This window comes from Brassica napus, chromosome C5, assembly GCF_020379485.1.
Source record: "Brassica napus cultivar Da-Ae chromosome C5, Da-Ae, whole genome shotgun sequence".
Classification (NCBI taxonomy): Eukaryota; Viridiplantae; Streptophyta; class Magnoliopsida; order Brassicales; family Brassicaceae; genus Brassica; species Brassica napus.
The window spans coordinates 19,652,164-19,668,582 of record NC_063448.1 but is presented as its reverse complement, the minus strand read 5'-3'; the positions used below and the strand labels follow the sequence as shown (position 1 = coordinate 19,668,582).

General features: G+C 31.2%; 1 protein-coding gene across 1 annotated transcript; it reads left to right on the top strand.

Annotated features, from left to right (window-relative positions):
* The first annotated feature begins 11,166 nt into the window (after positions 1–11,166).
* On the top strand, positions 11,167–15,528 carry LOC125586844 (B3 domain-containing transcription factor LEC2-like). Its single transcript, XM_048756588.1, has 6 exons — positions 11,167–12,200; positions 12,284–12,358; positions 13,542–13,642; positions 13,834–13,880; positions 13,975–14,048; positions 15,083–15,528. Exons 1-6 carry the CDS (start codon positions 11,733–11,735, stop codon positions 15,398–15,400), a joined length of 1,083 nt encoding a protein of 360 aa, XP_048612545.1. The 5' UTR covers positions 11,167–11,732; the 3' UTR covers positions 15,401–15,528.
* Positions 15,529–16,419: the final 891 nt, after the last annotated feature.

The window sequence follows — 16,419 nt, the reverse complement described above, 5'->3', positions numbered from 1 at the left end:
ACTCATGGTTCCGTGTATATTACAACCGAGTCATATATATATGAGCACGGATTTGGTCCAGGCTGGGAGTTTAGTAGGTGTCTTTGTAAAGTGGGCACGAGTTCGTTACCAGTTTCTTCATGTCATGTTCTCAGAAATGATTTTCGTACAAGAGTTGGACATTATTATTCTAAAACATTTGGGTCGGTACTGTTTGGACACATGGACTTTTTATCAAAAATTTTTTTGCAGATAATCTACGGATCAAAATTCAATTATCACACGATTGCACAAAATTTCATGATTTTACAAGGATCTTATCTGAAAGTCCTATGTTGAGAAGTATGGGCTATTTGGAATGTGTATGCCCCGGTTAATGGTTGTTGCATCTCAATCTTAGTAATTATGGATCATGTGTTGAGGATTGCACACGATTGTACAAAGATATATAATGTGCATCATGGGTTGTTCGCAATAGAAGTTTGGTACTCTGCTATAGCCATCTATCCTTTTCTCAGATAATGTCTTGTTTCGATTGGAAAATCAAAAGTTGGGAATGCTTCTTGGAGAGTATGAGAAGCTTGAAACTCAATAATATTTTTGGAAATTATCAAAGCGTTGCACAAGCACTTAGACTAGCAAGTTTTCATGGGACATACTGCGGGTGTGATTACTTACTCTCATAGAAGCCCAAGTTGGGTAAGATATTTCTTTTCAGGAACCCAAAGTGTAGTTTAGGATATAATCTTACAAATTCGTATGTGGCATAAGAATGCCCTGCTGGATGAATGAATTCTTTGAGAAGGAAAGGTCAGTCACCATGGTTGCATTCACCCTAACTCAATTCAGTTAACCAAACTCAGTTCAGTTAACCAAGTGGTGGTATTCTAGTAGTAATCTCTTGGGGCTCAGCGTGTATCTACGTTGATCCTGAATTGATTTCTTCTGCAAACTAAAAATTATCATTATTTAGCTAATGTGGACTTGGGCTTTGGTTCAGGTAGTTAACATGGTGGATCGTAACAGATGATCGGTCCCAAAACCCTAGCCGTCAGGAGAGAGAGAGAGAGAGGGAGAAGGAAAGGTCAGTCACCATGGTTGCATTCACTCTAACTCAAGTCAGTTAACCAAACTCAGTTCAGTTAACCAAGTGGTGGTATTCTAGTAGTAATCTCTTGAGGCTCAGCGTGTATCCACGTTGATCCTGAATTGATTTCTTCTGGAAACTAAATTATCATTATTTAGCTAATGTGGACTTGGGCTTTGGTCCATGTAGTTAACATGGTGGATCGTAACAGATGATCGGTCCCAAAACCCTAGCCGTCAGGATAGAGAGAGAGAGAGAGAGAGAGAGAGAGAGAGAGAGAGAGAGAGAGAGAGAGAGAGAGAGAGAGAGAGAGAGAGAGAGAGAGAGAGAGAGAGATAGATAGATTTTATAGTTTCAAGCCGATGGCTGGAGGCTTCTATAGCTCCAACATCGGCTTATTTGATTTGTTTTGCTTTTTTTTCTTTGATTTTCTTTACTTCATGTCACTTGATTTTTTTATTGTCAATTTATTTTAAATCTTGTAAAGTTTTTTATTTTTCATTTGTATGTTTCTTCCAATGGATTTGGTAAGACAAAAATTTTGGTTCAATTGAACGTTTAGAAAAGTTAATTGAAAAATCTACTGCGGATGGCCGCGATGGGTCTTACCGGCTTCAATTGTTGATGGTTCTTCATTTGATAGTGATGGGTCTTACCGGCTTCAATTGTTAATGGTTACTTTGAAAGGCAGCATGACATTCTATGGAACAGTAATCTCTTTGACTCTGTTATTATCAATAGAGCAATATAAAGAGTTGTCTTGTCTCGGTGACTCATACTGGAGTATTAAAATGAGAGTGACAACCGTTCTCAAGTCAGTCTGAACTGTGGTACTTATGGATTAATACGAAGATTATCTCCCTTAAAATTCAACTATTTCAGAAGCAATTAAGGAGCTTTTATATGAAAAAATTTTAGTTCTCCATAAGCAAAACAGATGTGTTAGTTTATTTTGGATCCATACTTGTGTTTCTCTTTTCTACATTTGTTTTGTTAGTTATCATTGTTTAGAATTATTTGTCTAAAAAGTTTAACAACACAATCTTGTATTAAAAAAAAACAGATGATCGGTTCATCATTTGGCATTAGTCGGAAAGCATTCCAAACTTGGATCCGACAATATAGTAATCATTCTACTCTTTAGCACTAAGTGCATTTTTTCCGGAGCTGGCCGGATCAGTTGATATGTATATCAAAGAAAAAAAACTTGATTCTGTTATTGTATGATTTAGACTGAACATGTGCTCTGTTTTAAGTAAAGTTCGTATGCTGTTTTTCGAGTTTTGTTTATGCTATGTTTTTGGAGTATCTAGACTTTGACTTCAGCTTGCGTGAGCTTTTATTTAATTTCACTTTTGAGGAAAAAAACAATACTTACTAGCTTCCACTTTTTTTTTGTCATCTAAAGATTATATTAAACGGGGTAAACTAGCTTCCACTTTTTTATTACGTGTAGTTTTTACATTTTCAGGACTAGCTTCCACATTTTCCGTATATACATTTTAGATGACATAAGCAAAGAATATGGAAACGAAAAAAAACATTTTGGCATGAGCAAAATGCTTATTTTCTGATTGTTCTGGAAAGGATTTTAAAATTAAAAACCTTAAATACAAAGTACACACACAAAAAATGACGAGTTCAAGATTTCATACAAGTACTGCATCCCATACTAATGCAAAGATATAAATACTTATGAATTAACTAAATGGTAATAATTAATTAAATTTTCTTTATTGCTTATAAAATTTATCTCATTTTATAATTTTATGTATACGAAAAATAAAAAAAATTATTAAAAATAATAATATGGTTCCCTTATTTATTTTTGGTGTACATCAAGTTGCAGCTAGTCTTCAGAGTTAAATTAGAGCTAGTTTGAATTTTAAATAGATAAAATCAGATTAATTTTGTTAAAATGAATTGTGTCGAGATTATTTTTTAGTTTTGTTAAATTTGTTTTCTTAATTGTTTTATATTTTCTTATACAGTATTTTGAAAAAAGTATGAAAAATAAACTAAAGTGGTATCAGTTTTTAGCCAAGTTTGGTTGGATTAACTAATAACTGATATATTTTTCTGAATGTTTTTTATTTATTTATCATTCAAGTGTTACATAATTTCACATGTTTGAACATAATATGAGTTCTATATTATAATATATACAAAACATATTTTTCAGTTTATATGGTGATCATATTATTTTTCAGTTTATATGATGATCAAATTCATACCTCTAAAGAAGCTGATTTTAGCAAACCTGATCAAACAAACAATTGTTTGATCTTTGGTGTTCTCAGTAAAAGGTTCTAGTTGCTCAACATAAGTTCCCCAAAGACAACATGCAATATTGTGTCCTCTGATCATTAATAAATTATATGTAATTAGTAGACAAAAATGGAGAATACAACTATAGAATACAATGTAAAAACAGAGGTTTCGAATAACAAACTCGGTGTCAACCAAGAAAAATTGAACTCTTTTTCTGTCTTCTCCTGACACCTGGACGGTTTGAACATCACCAAGTTCATGGACTCTCCCTATTACATCTGCCAGAAAATCCAAAAAACATAGTTTATGTTTTCTTATATTGTAAATAAATTAAAAACAACACAAAATATATAAATGCAATCAAATTAGAGATTACCTATGAGGAAAGGTGCCTTTAGAGTTCCATTTCCAATTTCTTCATAACTGGCAAGATTTAGGAACATTCTATCATCACTAAAATTCGAACCGGATAGGAAGGCATCCTCTGCTATTGTCATCTTGTAAGGATGATTTGTAGCTCGATATTTACCACCAGCTGGATTTTGGTGACATTTTTCAATAACTCTCCATTCCTCTTTCAACAAATCACGTTGAGCTCGGTACATGAGAGTTCGTTTGCAAGTAGCCTGGATCTTGTTACCCTAATAAAAAAAAAACGTTCATATTAGAATGAAGTAAAGCAAAGCAGTATAAAGCATGGAACAAAGCTATAAAGAAAACGTTACCCATTCATCAGCGAAAATCATCTCGAAGGAATCCCCTCCAAAAGGTGTCTTTTTCTTCCATGAGTCCAAACACTTCACTCGAACGCGCCAGTTGTCTTTGAAAAGGTCTTAGTTTGGTGAGAGGGAAAAAGTTGTAGCTTAGACATGTTTATTTTCTTGGGGGGGGGGGGGGGGGTTGCGTTGATATGTTTTTCACGTAGGATAGATAATATATATAGTTGGCAATGTGAATGATAGGTTTAATAGGATAAATCACAATCTTTTGGTAGTTTTCATTGTTACGCAAAATCAAAACAGAATATGCACATTCCTTTTTAATTATACAATAATTAACATTCGAATATACACACTACATATAAGGAATACTTATTTTGCAAGTTTAAATGAAAGAATATGCTGATTGTGTTAATTAATAGATACCTGTTTTGATTATTTGACAGAGTAAAAATAGGAAAAAATCTTTGGATGCTGTTTTGTTTTTGAATTGAAGAATATTGTGTTATGATTTTCTGCAGTTAATGTTGTTTGCGTAGAATTAAGAATCATTAGTTGAATAGAATCGAGTTTTGGAAGGAAAAAAAATTATAATGATATTCATAAGTCCGAATTAAAAATAAATTATAAATTTGGTAAACCACAAAAACGGTAAACCATACCTTGATTAGTTGATTATATTGTAAAATGTCAAATTAACAAATTAGGTATATCATAAAATTGGCAAAACAAATATGATCAATCGTTTCGTTATAAATTTACATGATTATTGATCAATCGTTTGGTTATAGGTTTACATGATTATTGGTTTAGGATCAATCATTTGGTTATAGGTTTACATGATTATTGGTTTACGTATGTATGGTCATAAGTTTACACGAGTTCGGATTCGTTATGAATAATATAAGATAGGTGATGGTTCTACATAATTATTTTGACTAGTGGCATTGCCCCCGCACAAGCGCGGGGTGTAGAAAGAGTTCTTATGTCGTCTCAATATTTGTTAGGGTTATTGTAGCTGTGAATTTTGCGTCTTTGGGGTGATCATTGTTTTTCAAGTTTTTTATTGTTATAGGGTTAGAGTTGTGACGATGAACTGTGTATGCACTGTTCTCCACTCTTGAAGGACTAAATTGTGTTAGTAATGTGATTGATATAGTTCGTGGTGTTGCTTGTTGTGTCACTGAAACTTATTGTTTGTTTGTCTTTTCAATTTGTTACTTGTACTGTTGAGATTACATAAATTATATTAAGGTTGTTGAGAGTACCTTTTGTTTCTGAATATTTTTTCTCCAGTTTATTTGTGTAAGTTGTGTGTATTAAGTAATAACTTTTTTTATTCTTATTACGTTGGTTATATGTCTTTTTTTTAAAACTTGTTGCTTTTACCGGACCTTTAAAACAAATACATGAAGACTTGTAAAAATAATTATAAAATGAGTGACAATAAGTATTTGAGCCTTAATGGGGTGTAAACGAATATATGTATTTCTCATAAGAAAACAATAGCATTGGCCTGTTGACATTGATCATGTAAATTATTTTCATAAGACAAGAGGAGTGAGCAGGTGGAGATGTTGTTGCCGCCTTTGTGTATGTTGGGATTGTCTATTGTATCTCCTGGTGTGGTTGTGTTTGTTTCTCTTTTATTTGATGAGTAATATGTAAACAAAAATCATTGTTAGTTGTATTTATCAGAGTTTGTAACTTACTCTGCTTTTTTGTTTAGGTAATTTCACTTATCTTGGTTTTCATTTTCGTCTTCTTCGTAAGCATCTGCGAAAGTAAATTTGTAAATTGTTAAATAGCTGGTCGTATAGTTTGTATTTGTTTAGCTAGCTCAATGTATGTGTCGTTGAGTTTTAGTTGAGTTGGTTGATTTGGTATATATTTGTTTTGAATTTTATTGGTAAAATTAGACAAAAAGAGAGGTGATCATTAATGATTCGTCTTTTTTGGGATTTTAGTTTTTGATGTTTTGATTGTTTGGGTTATTGTGGTTTCTTTTAAGCTGTAAAATAAAGATTTGTGTAAAATTATATTGATAAGTAAGGGAGATAAATAGATGACCACAAATCTTGGGTATGAAATATTTTTCATTATTGATGTTAGCACAATATAGAGAGTAATATAAAGGGAATTATGTGTTGATTGTTTCTTACGGATCAATGAGGTGACAGATAACGACTCGAGTTGTTTCTTTGGTGAGGTCAGAGCCCTGGACATAACAGATTTGCCCAACCACATTTGCGAGTTTAAATATCAGTTATGATATCGAAACATAATATAAACCCAGATGCAATATGATAATATACCTGGGAGTTTTAGGTTTGTGTTCGCAATCACTTAAAGATTGTCGAACAGTCTAATCTTGACTGGAAATTGATCTCAGGAGCACCCGTGATGACTTCATCAATAATGGTTAGTGAGATGAAACGAATGGGGAATGGATGATCAGTTATCTTGTACATGCTTGAGCACCTAACAACCTCAAAATGATCGACTTTCACAATGGAACATGCTTTCAAAGATGGTTTGTAATGATTAGCACGTCCGACGGGAGTAAACCCATGAATCACGGAATCTACAAATAATATTATTCAACAAAGAATCAGGAAATCAATTAAAACAATTATGTTAAATAAGTATGATCGATCGAAGATTAACTTACCTTTTCATCAAGGAAGAGAACCGTGATTCCCACAAACTCCCTGTCTTTCTTGAAGCTCAGGGAATCCCATAAGCAGAGGAAGCCAGAGGCTATGCTCTGACTACTACGACCAAGACAGAGAGACTCGAAGGTTGAGTGACGGACGTCGGGACGCTGGTTTGAGGAACTAGAGAGGCAAAGAGAAACATTTTCTAGAAGATGGTTAAAGCTAAGAGGAATCAATGAGTTTTGTGGAGATGCAGATTGGGTTCATCAAAGATGAGAATCATATATATATATGGTTTACAGAGGGCTACAAATCAGGAACATTTATGATAAAGCTATTTAAGATGGGGACATGATAAAGAGTTTACCGGTGAAAAAATAGATTACGAACACACACGGCACAACTCTGTTACTCAGACTTGTTTGAGACAATGATGAAAAGAATCCGAACTCGTGTTAAACGACAACAATTTACAATATAGGAAAACCATAATCGTTGCAAACTTAAGTTTTTTTTATATAACGTGATGAACCCCATTTAAAAATGAAACCCATAATACACTTGTAGGCCCGACCCTCAGAGGAAGCTGAAGAAGCAAGAGCTTCTGACCTTCATAAATATATATTAGGTTCAGTCATCAATGTATAAAGTATCATTTAGCTTAGTGGTATAAATGTTGGTGTTTATATCTTAATAACCCGGGTTCGAGCCATGGACTTGACACTTTTTCACACTTTTTAAAAGTGAGACCACAAAACGCTGATGTGACGCGCTGAGAAGTGAGTAAAAACTCAACTATTATAATATAGATTCGGTACCGTACGTAATGGTTGAGTAATGAGAGTAACGATTTATTTGGTTAAGCTTCAGTATTGGTTTCGAATTATATAAGGTAGGTGTGGTTAATAATAATTTATTTGAGACTGAGCATGTGGAATGATTTAAGAAACGTGAGTAGCGATTTTATCTGTTTAGGAAATTAATGTGATAGCAAAATGTAAGACTATAGTGTTTTGATGAGTGGCATAGCTTGGTAATTATTGTGGAAAAATCTGGGTTAAATACAAAATGTGCTCCTGTTTTAATAGTTTAGATTATCTCCTCCCCAATTTAATTTTAATCTTTCAATTGGTTATTTAGTTTAAAGTTAGTTATAACATAAAAAAAACATGATTGGATCAGATGATCAAAGATCAATATATGATCTACTTCTATTATTTATAATACCTTTGCATCATTTCTAATTATTTGATATAATAGATATAGTAAAAATATTGTTAGCTATTTTACTTTAATATTATTATATATTGACATATTTTTCGTAGGAAATATATATTTTTAAAATATAAATTTATGTTATTAAAGAAAAAATAATAAGGGAAGTTATTTCTTATTATTTAAAATATTATTTATTATTTAAAATATTATAAGTGCAAAAGGAAACAAAAAAATAAAATAAAAATTTTAGTATTGGTATTGTCCATAATATTTTTAATTCGTTAAGGATACCAGTAATTAACTATTTCAATAATTAATATGAGAACGACACATGAAATTGACTTATAATATTATAGATGTTATTACTTTTTGTGACACGAAGACCACAATACATTGGGAATTTTTGTATGGATTCCCATCCTTAAATACAAAGTACACACAAAAAGAATGACCAGTTCAAGATTTCATACAAGTACTGCATCCCATACTAATGCAAAGATATAAATACTTATGAACTAACTAAATGGTAATAATTAATTGAATTTTCTTTATTGCTTATAAAATTTATCTCATTTTACAATTTTATGTATACGAAAAAATAAAAAAATTTATTAAAAATAATAATATGGTGTTTTAGTTATACGTGCAAATTTATATTAAAATATGAACGGTTCACTTATTTATTTTTGGTGTACATCAAGTTGCAGCTAGTCTTCAAAGTTAAATTAGAACTGGTTTGAGTTTTAAATAGATAAAATCGGATTAATTTTGTTAAAATGAATTGTGTCCTGAATATTTTTTAGTTTTGTAAAATATGCTTTCTTAATTGTTTTATATTTTCTTATATAGTGTTTTGAGAAAAGTATGAAAAATAAACTAAAGTGGTATCAGTTTTTAGCCAAGTTTAGTTTGGATTAACTAATAATTATCCCCCAATTTAATTTTAATCTTTCAATTGGTTATTTAGTTTCAAGTTAGTTATAACATAAAAAAATATGATTGGATCAGATGATCAAAGATCAATATATGATCTACTTCTATTATTTATAATACCTTTGCATCATTTCTAATTATTTGATATAATAGATATATTAAAAATATTGTTAACTATTTTATTTTAATATTATTATATATTGACATATTTTTCTTAGGAAATATTTTTTAATATAAATTTATGTTATTCAAGAAAAATAATAATAGGGGAAGTTATTTCTTATTATTTAAAATATTATAAGTGCAAAAGGAAACAAAAATAAAATAAAAATCTTAGTAATGGTATTGTCCATAATATTTTTAATTTATTAAGGATAACTATAATTAACTATTTTAAAATTAATATGAGAACGACTCATAAAATTGACTTATAATATTATAGATGTTATTACTTTTGTGACACGAAGACCACAATACATCGGGAATTTTTTTATGGATTCCCAACAGTTTGTGGTTTCGGATCGAATCCTGATACTTCATTGAAAAGCCAAGACGGATTCCAGAAGAATTTTTAGACGGATTCCAGACAGATTTTTCTGACGAGAAATTTTAATACCTTATTCCAAACACTTCGTCTTCCCCATTCGACCCTCTCTCTCTCTCTATCTCTCTCTCTCTCTCTCTCTCTCTCTCTCTCTCTCTAAAAGCATGAAACTCTCCTCTGTTCCCATTCTCTCCCAAAATCATCTCCATTTTTAATGATATTGTTAGATCATGTTATATTGTAGATTTTACTGATTTGGAAATTAGTTTTAACTATTTACACTTTCGTATATATGATTAACTATCTGTGATTTTACTTATTATTTAGAGTTTGAGAGACAATAGAATTTCTAAACTGGTTTGGGAGTGTATGTTCAGTAATCAGTTGATTATGTCTTCTCAATACTATTTGGAACTTGTTATATTTGCTTATGTGTGTTTTGTTTTTGAACCATGAAAGGTTGTTGAATTAAAGTTTTTTGTATTTCGCATATTTATTTGGTTATGTATGATTTTAAGTTTTGTTCGAATGAAATGAGTACTTTTTAGGTTTTATGCGTACTTTTTGTAATTTGGATATACATACCCAAAAAATCTCGAATCAGTTTTTTTTTTAATAGTTTGAATACAAAGGAACCAAATCGAGTTAGGGCATGATTAACCTCAGTCTCTTAGCCGGAGTTCTTAATTCATGATTTGACATTTTTTTTTTTTATACTTTTCAGCTAAGAAACGGCTCTTATATCTCTTATTTAAGAGACGGTTCTTAACTTTTTTTAGTTAAAATCTAAGAAAAGTTAAGAACCGTCTTTTAACCGAAAGTAAAAACCCAGTTAAGAGACCGGAGTTAATCATGGTCTTAGAATCGACAATATTGGAGTTTCCCCGGTTCTTAAAAGCCACACCCCTACTAACCTGAACTGATCAGAATCAATTTCTTTGTGGTTCCTATTTGACTACTAGAAGTGAAAAACTGAATAATCTGAAATCTGAATTAATCGAACTGAACACAGATCAGAATCAAATGCGCGTGCCTAGATTAAAAAAATCTCTATGTAAAAAAATATGTTTGTTTGAAAAAAAAGAATCTAAAGGAAAATAATCAATAACTACCAGAAATAGTCAAAGACTGCATACCACAACTTCAAGTTTTTGACGAGTGGGGACCACCTCCACAGAAAGGTAATCGCCACAACCTATCACAAAAAATGTTTAAGTTGATATACTTATAATTTTGTTATTATGCAAAATTTAAATGCTAAATAAAATTATTATTTTAAAATATAGTTGTTGATTATTTTGGCTCTAACAAAGCGTTATTTTAATGATATGAAAAAATCGACAAAATATAAACATTAATGGCATTAATTGAGTTTCTGCAAAATATGAATCACGGTTAATTAAAAATATCAAAATTTAATATTGGGTCAAATATTTATCGTTTCTAAAACTCTATTGATTTTTTCTTTTCAAATTTTTAATTCAAATAATTTAGTATATTATGTAAACGAATAAATAAAATTCAAAAATATAAATAAAAGGAGAAAAATTGTAATGACCAACTAATTAAAAATTACTCCCTCTGTTTATATTTAAGTGTCGTTTTGGGTTTATGCACACAAATTAAGAAAGCAATTAATTTTATATATTTCCTATATAAAAATATAATTATCTATACACCTAACTATATTTCAACCAATATGAAAATAAATTGTTAAATAAAATTAATAAACTTTGCATTGAAAGTTGAAAACGACACTTATTTTGTAACGAAAAAATTTCTCTACAACGACACTTAATATGAAACGGAGGGAGTACAAAATACGAATGCCAATTAATTCAGTCTCCCCAAATTTTGATATACCATTTCTAAGACTAAAAATATTTACTTTTCAATGTTTGAATTCATATTACTTCTATGTTTAATAAGGTAGTATTAATTTAGTTGTAGTCAATAATCAATAGGATATTAATATAAGGACGATAGTGAAGTAACTCCAAAACAAATAAAGAGCATTCAGTACTCTCTCTCTCTCATAAAAACACAGCCAATGACCTTCTCGTGGTCTTCTGTGCCATAAAAATCATTATATACATTCAAACACCAATCTGGCGCCACACACACATACTCTCTTCCTCTCTCTCCTTGTATGAGTGGTGAGATGGTTATCCCTATAAGGTGCAGCATCGAACCATCTGCAACATTTTGACTCGTTTTCTTTTGTGTGTTTTCCAGCAAGTGTCTCTTCTTCACTCGCTCTTTCCTTTTTCAATCTCCCCAACGACCCTCTCTTCCATTCATAACTCTTTCTCTCTCCGGGAAAAATGGATAACTTCTTGCCCTTTTCCTCTTCTAACGCAAACTCTGTCGAAGAACTCTCAATGGATCTTAACAACAATCGCTCACGCTTATCAACGTTCCCTACTTATGATCATCATCATCAGGCGCAGCATCACTCGTTGCAACCCTACTCATACGTTGCATGTCCTGTGGATCAGACGGCGGCTATGAATCCTCAGATCTCGGTTATACAAACCGGAAGTGAGTTCGGTTCTCTGGTTTGTAATCCCGGTTTCAGACAAGCAAGAGGTGGATTCCTTGATCCACACACGGCTAAGATGGCCAGGATCAACAGAAAGAAAGCGATGATAAGATCAAGAAACAATTCTAGCCCTAACTCTAGTTCGAATGAGCTGGTTGGTTCAAGGAGACAAGTGGTTCTTACCATGAAAAATAATGCCGAGATTGCAGCAAGGAAAGATCTCTATCGATATTCCTCATTCGATAACAAGGTTTGTTCCACATATTAGATATTTTAGATTTTATATATATATAAAACTTGATCAAACGTTTTGGATTTTGTGGTTGACTGTAGAAGCTTAGGGTTTTGCTGGTGAAACACTTGAAGAACAGCGATGTTGGATCACTTGGGAGGATCGTTCTACCAAAGGTGTGTAAATTCTTACAATTCTTTTATCCATCGTTTTCGTTAAGGTATAAAGATAAAATAAATTTTTTTTTTTTTTTTGTAACTCTGGTATCTGGGCAGCCACATTCCCAACTATCCCCCGTAGGGGGTCCAGCGCCCCAACGGAAGGGATGTTAAATCCGTTGTGGCCGGGGCTCGAACTCGTGATGGCGGACACCTCAGCCGAGGTTCCTATACCACCAGACCACGAGGCCCGGTTAGATAAAATAAATTTTATAGGTAAAACATTAATATGAAATAGTTAACTTTAATATGAAATAGTTATCAGTCACGTAACTACGAAATTTGAAACCTCAATTCCATGGAAATTTTTTAGAAAAGTAATATGGTTTCAGGATTTGGCTGGCCCCTTTTTCAAAGAAGGTTTGTGGAACAAAAGTACATAAGTCATTGCGGCCACAAACTCTCATTAAGAAATTTCACAGAGATTTATTTCTAACATTTCATTCCACATTTAAAATATAGTAGTAGTATATTTAGCGATTTCATTGTTTAACCAATTACAAGTTCAGTCTCTAAAAACAACACGGAAAACAAGGGGAATATGAAAGATGACAACAAAATGTAGAATGTAGTAAAGTTGTTTATAGTATTTGTGTTTGTTCAAGTACGAATTTTTATGACATTTTTATAGTTTTTTAGTTTAGGAAGAATATGGATTGTTTGTAAATTCTAACTAAACTGATTTATTTAAAGATATCTGGAGTTTGAAGGATTACAAATTCTTCAAGTTTTGGAGTGAAAAAATGTAAATAGATTCAATATAGTTTCCTTTTAGTAACCAATAATGAAAAAACATGAGTGAAAGAACATGAGAAATAATCAATTTTATTCTACTAGATAAAGTGAAACTGTTTAAATGAATTTATTCCAAAATGATGCTGAAGAAAAATAAAGTCGTCTATTTGCCTTTCCTAATTAATTGCCTCTTAAATGGTATACCTCGAAATCATTATGGGAAAGTATCAAGAAACAAAAAAAAAACAATTTGGAAAAAAGGTTCAACGATATTACTTGATAGTTATATTGAAACAAATTATAATTGTGTCTCTTATCTGTCTTAATTAAAACAGTAAAAAAGTCATTTTTCGATAAGAAAAGTCATTAAATAATCCCTTAAATAAGTCATGGCTTTGGAACGCAGAGAGAAGCTGAAGGGAATCTTCCGGAGCTATCTACTAAAGAAGGAATGATAGTAGAGATGAGAGATGCGGACTCTATGCAGAATTGGTCTTTCAAATACAAGTTAAGTGTCGTTTTCATCTCTTATATGAACTCAATTATATTCACAAAAGCAATTTCTTAATCGTTTTATTTTACCAATGGGGTTATACTAACAATCTTTTAAGCTCACTTTTTGATGAATTCAAGTTAGAATTTTTATCAATGTCAATTTAATGTTATACTTAAAAAAGCTTGCATCACTGTGAACATAGGTTCTGGTCCAATAACAAGAGCAGAATGTATGTCCTTGAAAACACAGGTAATTAAGGAGCTACTACATTCTTTTAAAAGTATACTACTTATTTAAACTATTTTATTATAATATGTTTTTCCTTTTGTCTTAAAAATTAAAGGAGAATTTGTGGCTGAAAAAAGAGTTGAGATTGGAGATTTTTTAACAATCTACGAGGACGAAAGCAAGAATCTCGTGAGCTCTCTTATTAACTCTCTTTTCTTGTTTTATTTTGAAAAAGACAAAACTCTTAAATAAACAAATAATGATTGATTAGCAGTCCGAAATTGGAAATTTAAAAAGTGAGTCATTAAATTGTGTTTGTTAAGCATCCAGACAAATATTTATTGCCTTTTTGACCTTTTCTGTCGATGATAGCTGTCCGTATGAGGAAGGTACTATAAGAATTTCAAACCCTAGTTTTAATATACTACTGAAAATCGATTCTTTATTCTTTTCTTTTTTTGCTAAACTGAAAATTAAAGACATGATATATTTTTTCAAAAAAGACGTGAAATATATGAGGGTGACTAGTATTAATTTAAATTTTATGTTTAATAAAATGCTTCTTCTATTTACTCATATTTTTATTCTTTGCTAAGTAGGGAATGATGTAATATGTTTTTCTCTAAAAAGTTGTTCTTTTTAACAGCCAATTTGTTTGGTTTGACTACATAAACTCTATGTTGACACAAAAAAAGCCTACATAAACTCTACCAAATTAACAAACTGTTTTTAGGATTTGGTTTCATATCAGAAATAATTTCTTTTAGAAAAATACTATTTTTATTTATCTAAATTTTGTCAATTTTGAAGATAATTTATTTCCCCATTATTTTCGACCAAGTGAAAATTTAATAAAAAAATTTAGTATACTATTTTCAAGTTATCCTCACAAAATACTTTTTATTAGCATAATATAATGTGCGAAATTTAGTTCATACGTACTTGAATTTTATAACTAAGACAAATTATTTTGTAATTAGAAACCTGTAAATGTCATGTTGGCATTTAACTGAGTAGGAGTAGTGTTTTGGTTCAAAAACATGGAACTTATTTACTACTCTACAGTTTTTCATAGGTTATTTAATTTTCGTTTGGATATTAAATAATCTAATATTTATAACATTTAAATCTCCTAACTTTGTCAGTTGTTAATTATTTATAAATTCAGCCAATTGCTAAGACACCTTATATATGCATGTTTTGTTTGTTTGGTCGTACTACAGTACTTCTCCATAAGAAAGCACGCAGACAAACCAAATGAAGGAAGAGAAGATGAGTCGATGGAAGCCAACGACATGAACTTCTACGAAGATATTGCGTTTGATTTCATACCAAAAGATGAAGACGAAGATTCTATTGCAATGCTCATCGGAAATCTAAATGATCACTATCCCAACCCAAACAATCTTATGGACCTCCCAATCGATCTTCATCAGCATCATCAAGCCACCTCCTCGTTGCCACCTGTGGATTACATGACCAATCCTCAGTATAGTGGTTCCTCCAATGATCACATGAGCTTTAACGACTTCGTATGGTGATGCGATTGAAGTTGATATAGCTATATACAAGTGGTATAAAAAATTAAAAAGAAAAGAGTATCGCTCATCATATTCATATCTATCTATTGATAAAGTATTTTTGTCAATCTATTATTTACGAAAAATAATATTTGCGCTCGTTTCAGTTTTAGTTACATATATAAGTTTCATTTGGGTTTTATAACTCATAAGAGATAATAGACGAAATATAATTCAGGAATTAATTAAAAAAAAAACAATACTTGGGTTCATCCCTATGATGAATCGTTAAATTCACCTCGCTTTTTATAATCAACCAAAGTGTCACGTAAGATTAATTAAAAAGACAATAATTTTTTTTTTAAATGGCTGAAAAATTCAGCACTGGCGTTAATGCCGTCGACAAAACCCGAAATTCTAAAAATCTAAAATCTAAACCTTAAACCTCAAATCCTAAACTCTAAAACTAAAACTCTAAATTCTAAACTCTAAGCCCTAATTCATAAACCTAAAATCCAAAACTTTAAACCATAAACCCTAAATCTTAAACTCTAAACCCAAAATCCTAAACTCTAAACCCAAAGCTTTAAACCATAAATCTTAAACCATCAATCCTAAACCCTAAACCATAAATCTTAAACCCTAATCTCTAAACCTTAAATCATAAATCATAAACCCTAAACCCAAAACTCTAAAACTCTAAACTATAAACTCGAACCCTGATCAAGTGATGGATTTAGGGTTTAATTTAGAGTTGTGTTTTGGGTTTAGGGTTTAGAATTTAGGATTTAGGGTTAGAGTTTTGGGTTTAGGGTTTAGGAATTTGGGTTTAGAGTTTAGGGTTTAGGATTTTGGGTTTAGAGTTTAGGATTTAGAGTTTTGGGTTTAGGGTTTAAGATTTGGGGTTTAAAATTTAGGTTTTAGATTTAGGGTTTAGATTTTAAATTTTTAGAGTTCTAGATTTTGCAGACCGCTTTAACGTCGGTGTTGTTTTTCTCAGCCAAGGTGAATTTAACCATTCATTAGGGGGGGCGGGGGGT

Coding starts and splice junctions, on each gene's coding strand:
- LOC125586844 (XM_048756588.1), top strand. CDS start 11,733: ATGGATAACTTCTTGCCCTTTTCCTCTTCTAACGCAAACTCTGTCGAA. Junction 12,359..13,541: donor GGAGGATCGTTCTACCAAAG/GTGTGTAAATTC, acceptor TTTGGAACGCAG/AGAGAAGCTGAAGGGAATCT. Junction 13,643..13,833: donor AATTGGTCTTTCAAATACAA/GTTAAGTGTCGT, acceptor CTGTGAACATAG/GTTCTGGTCCAATAACAAGA.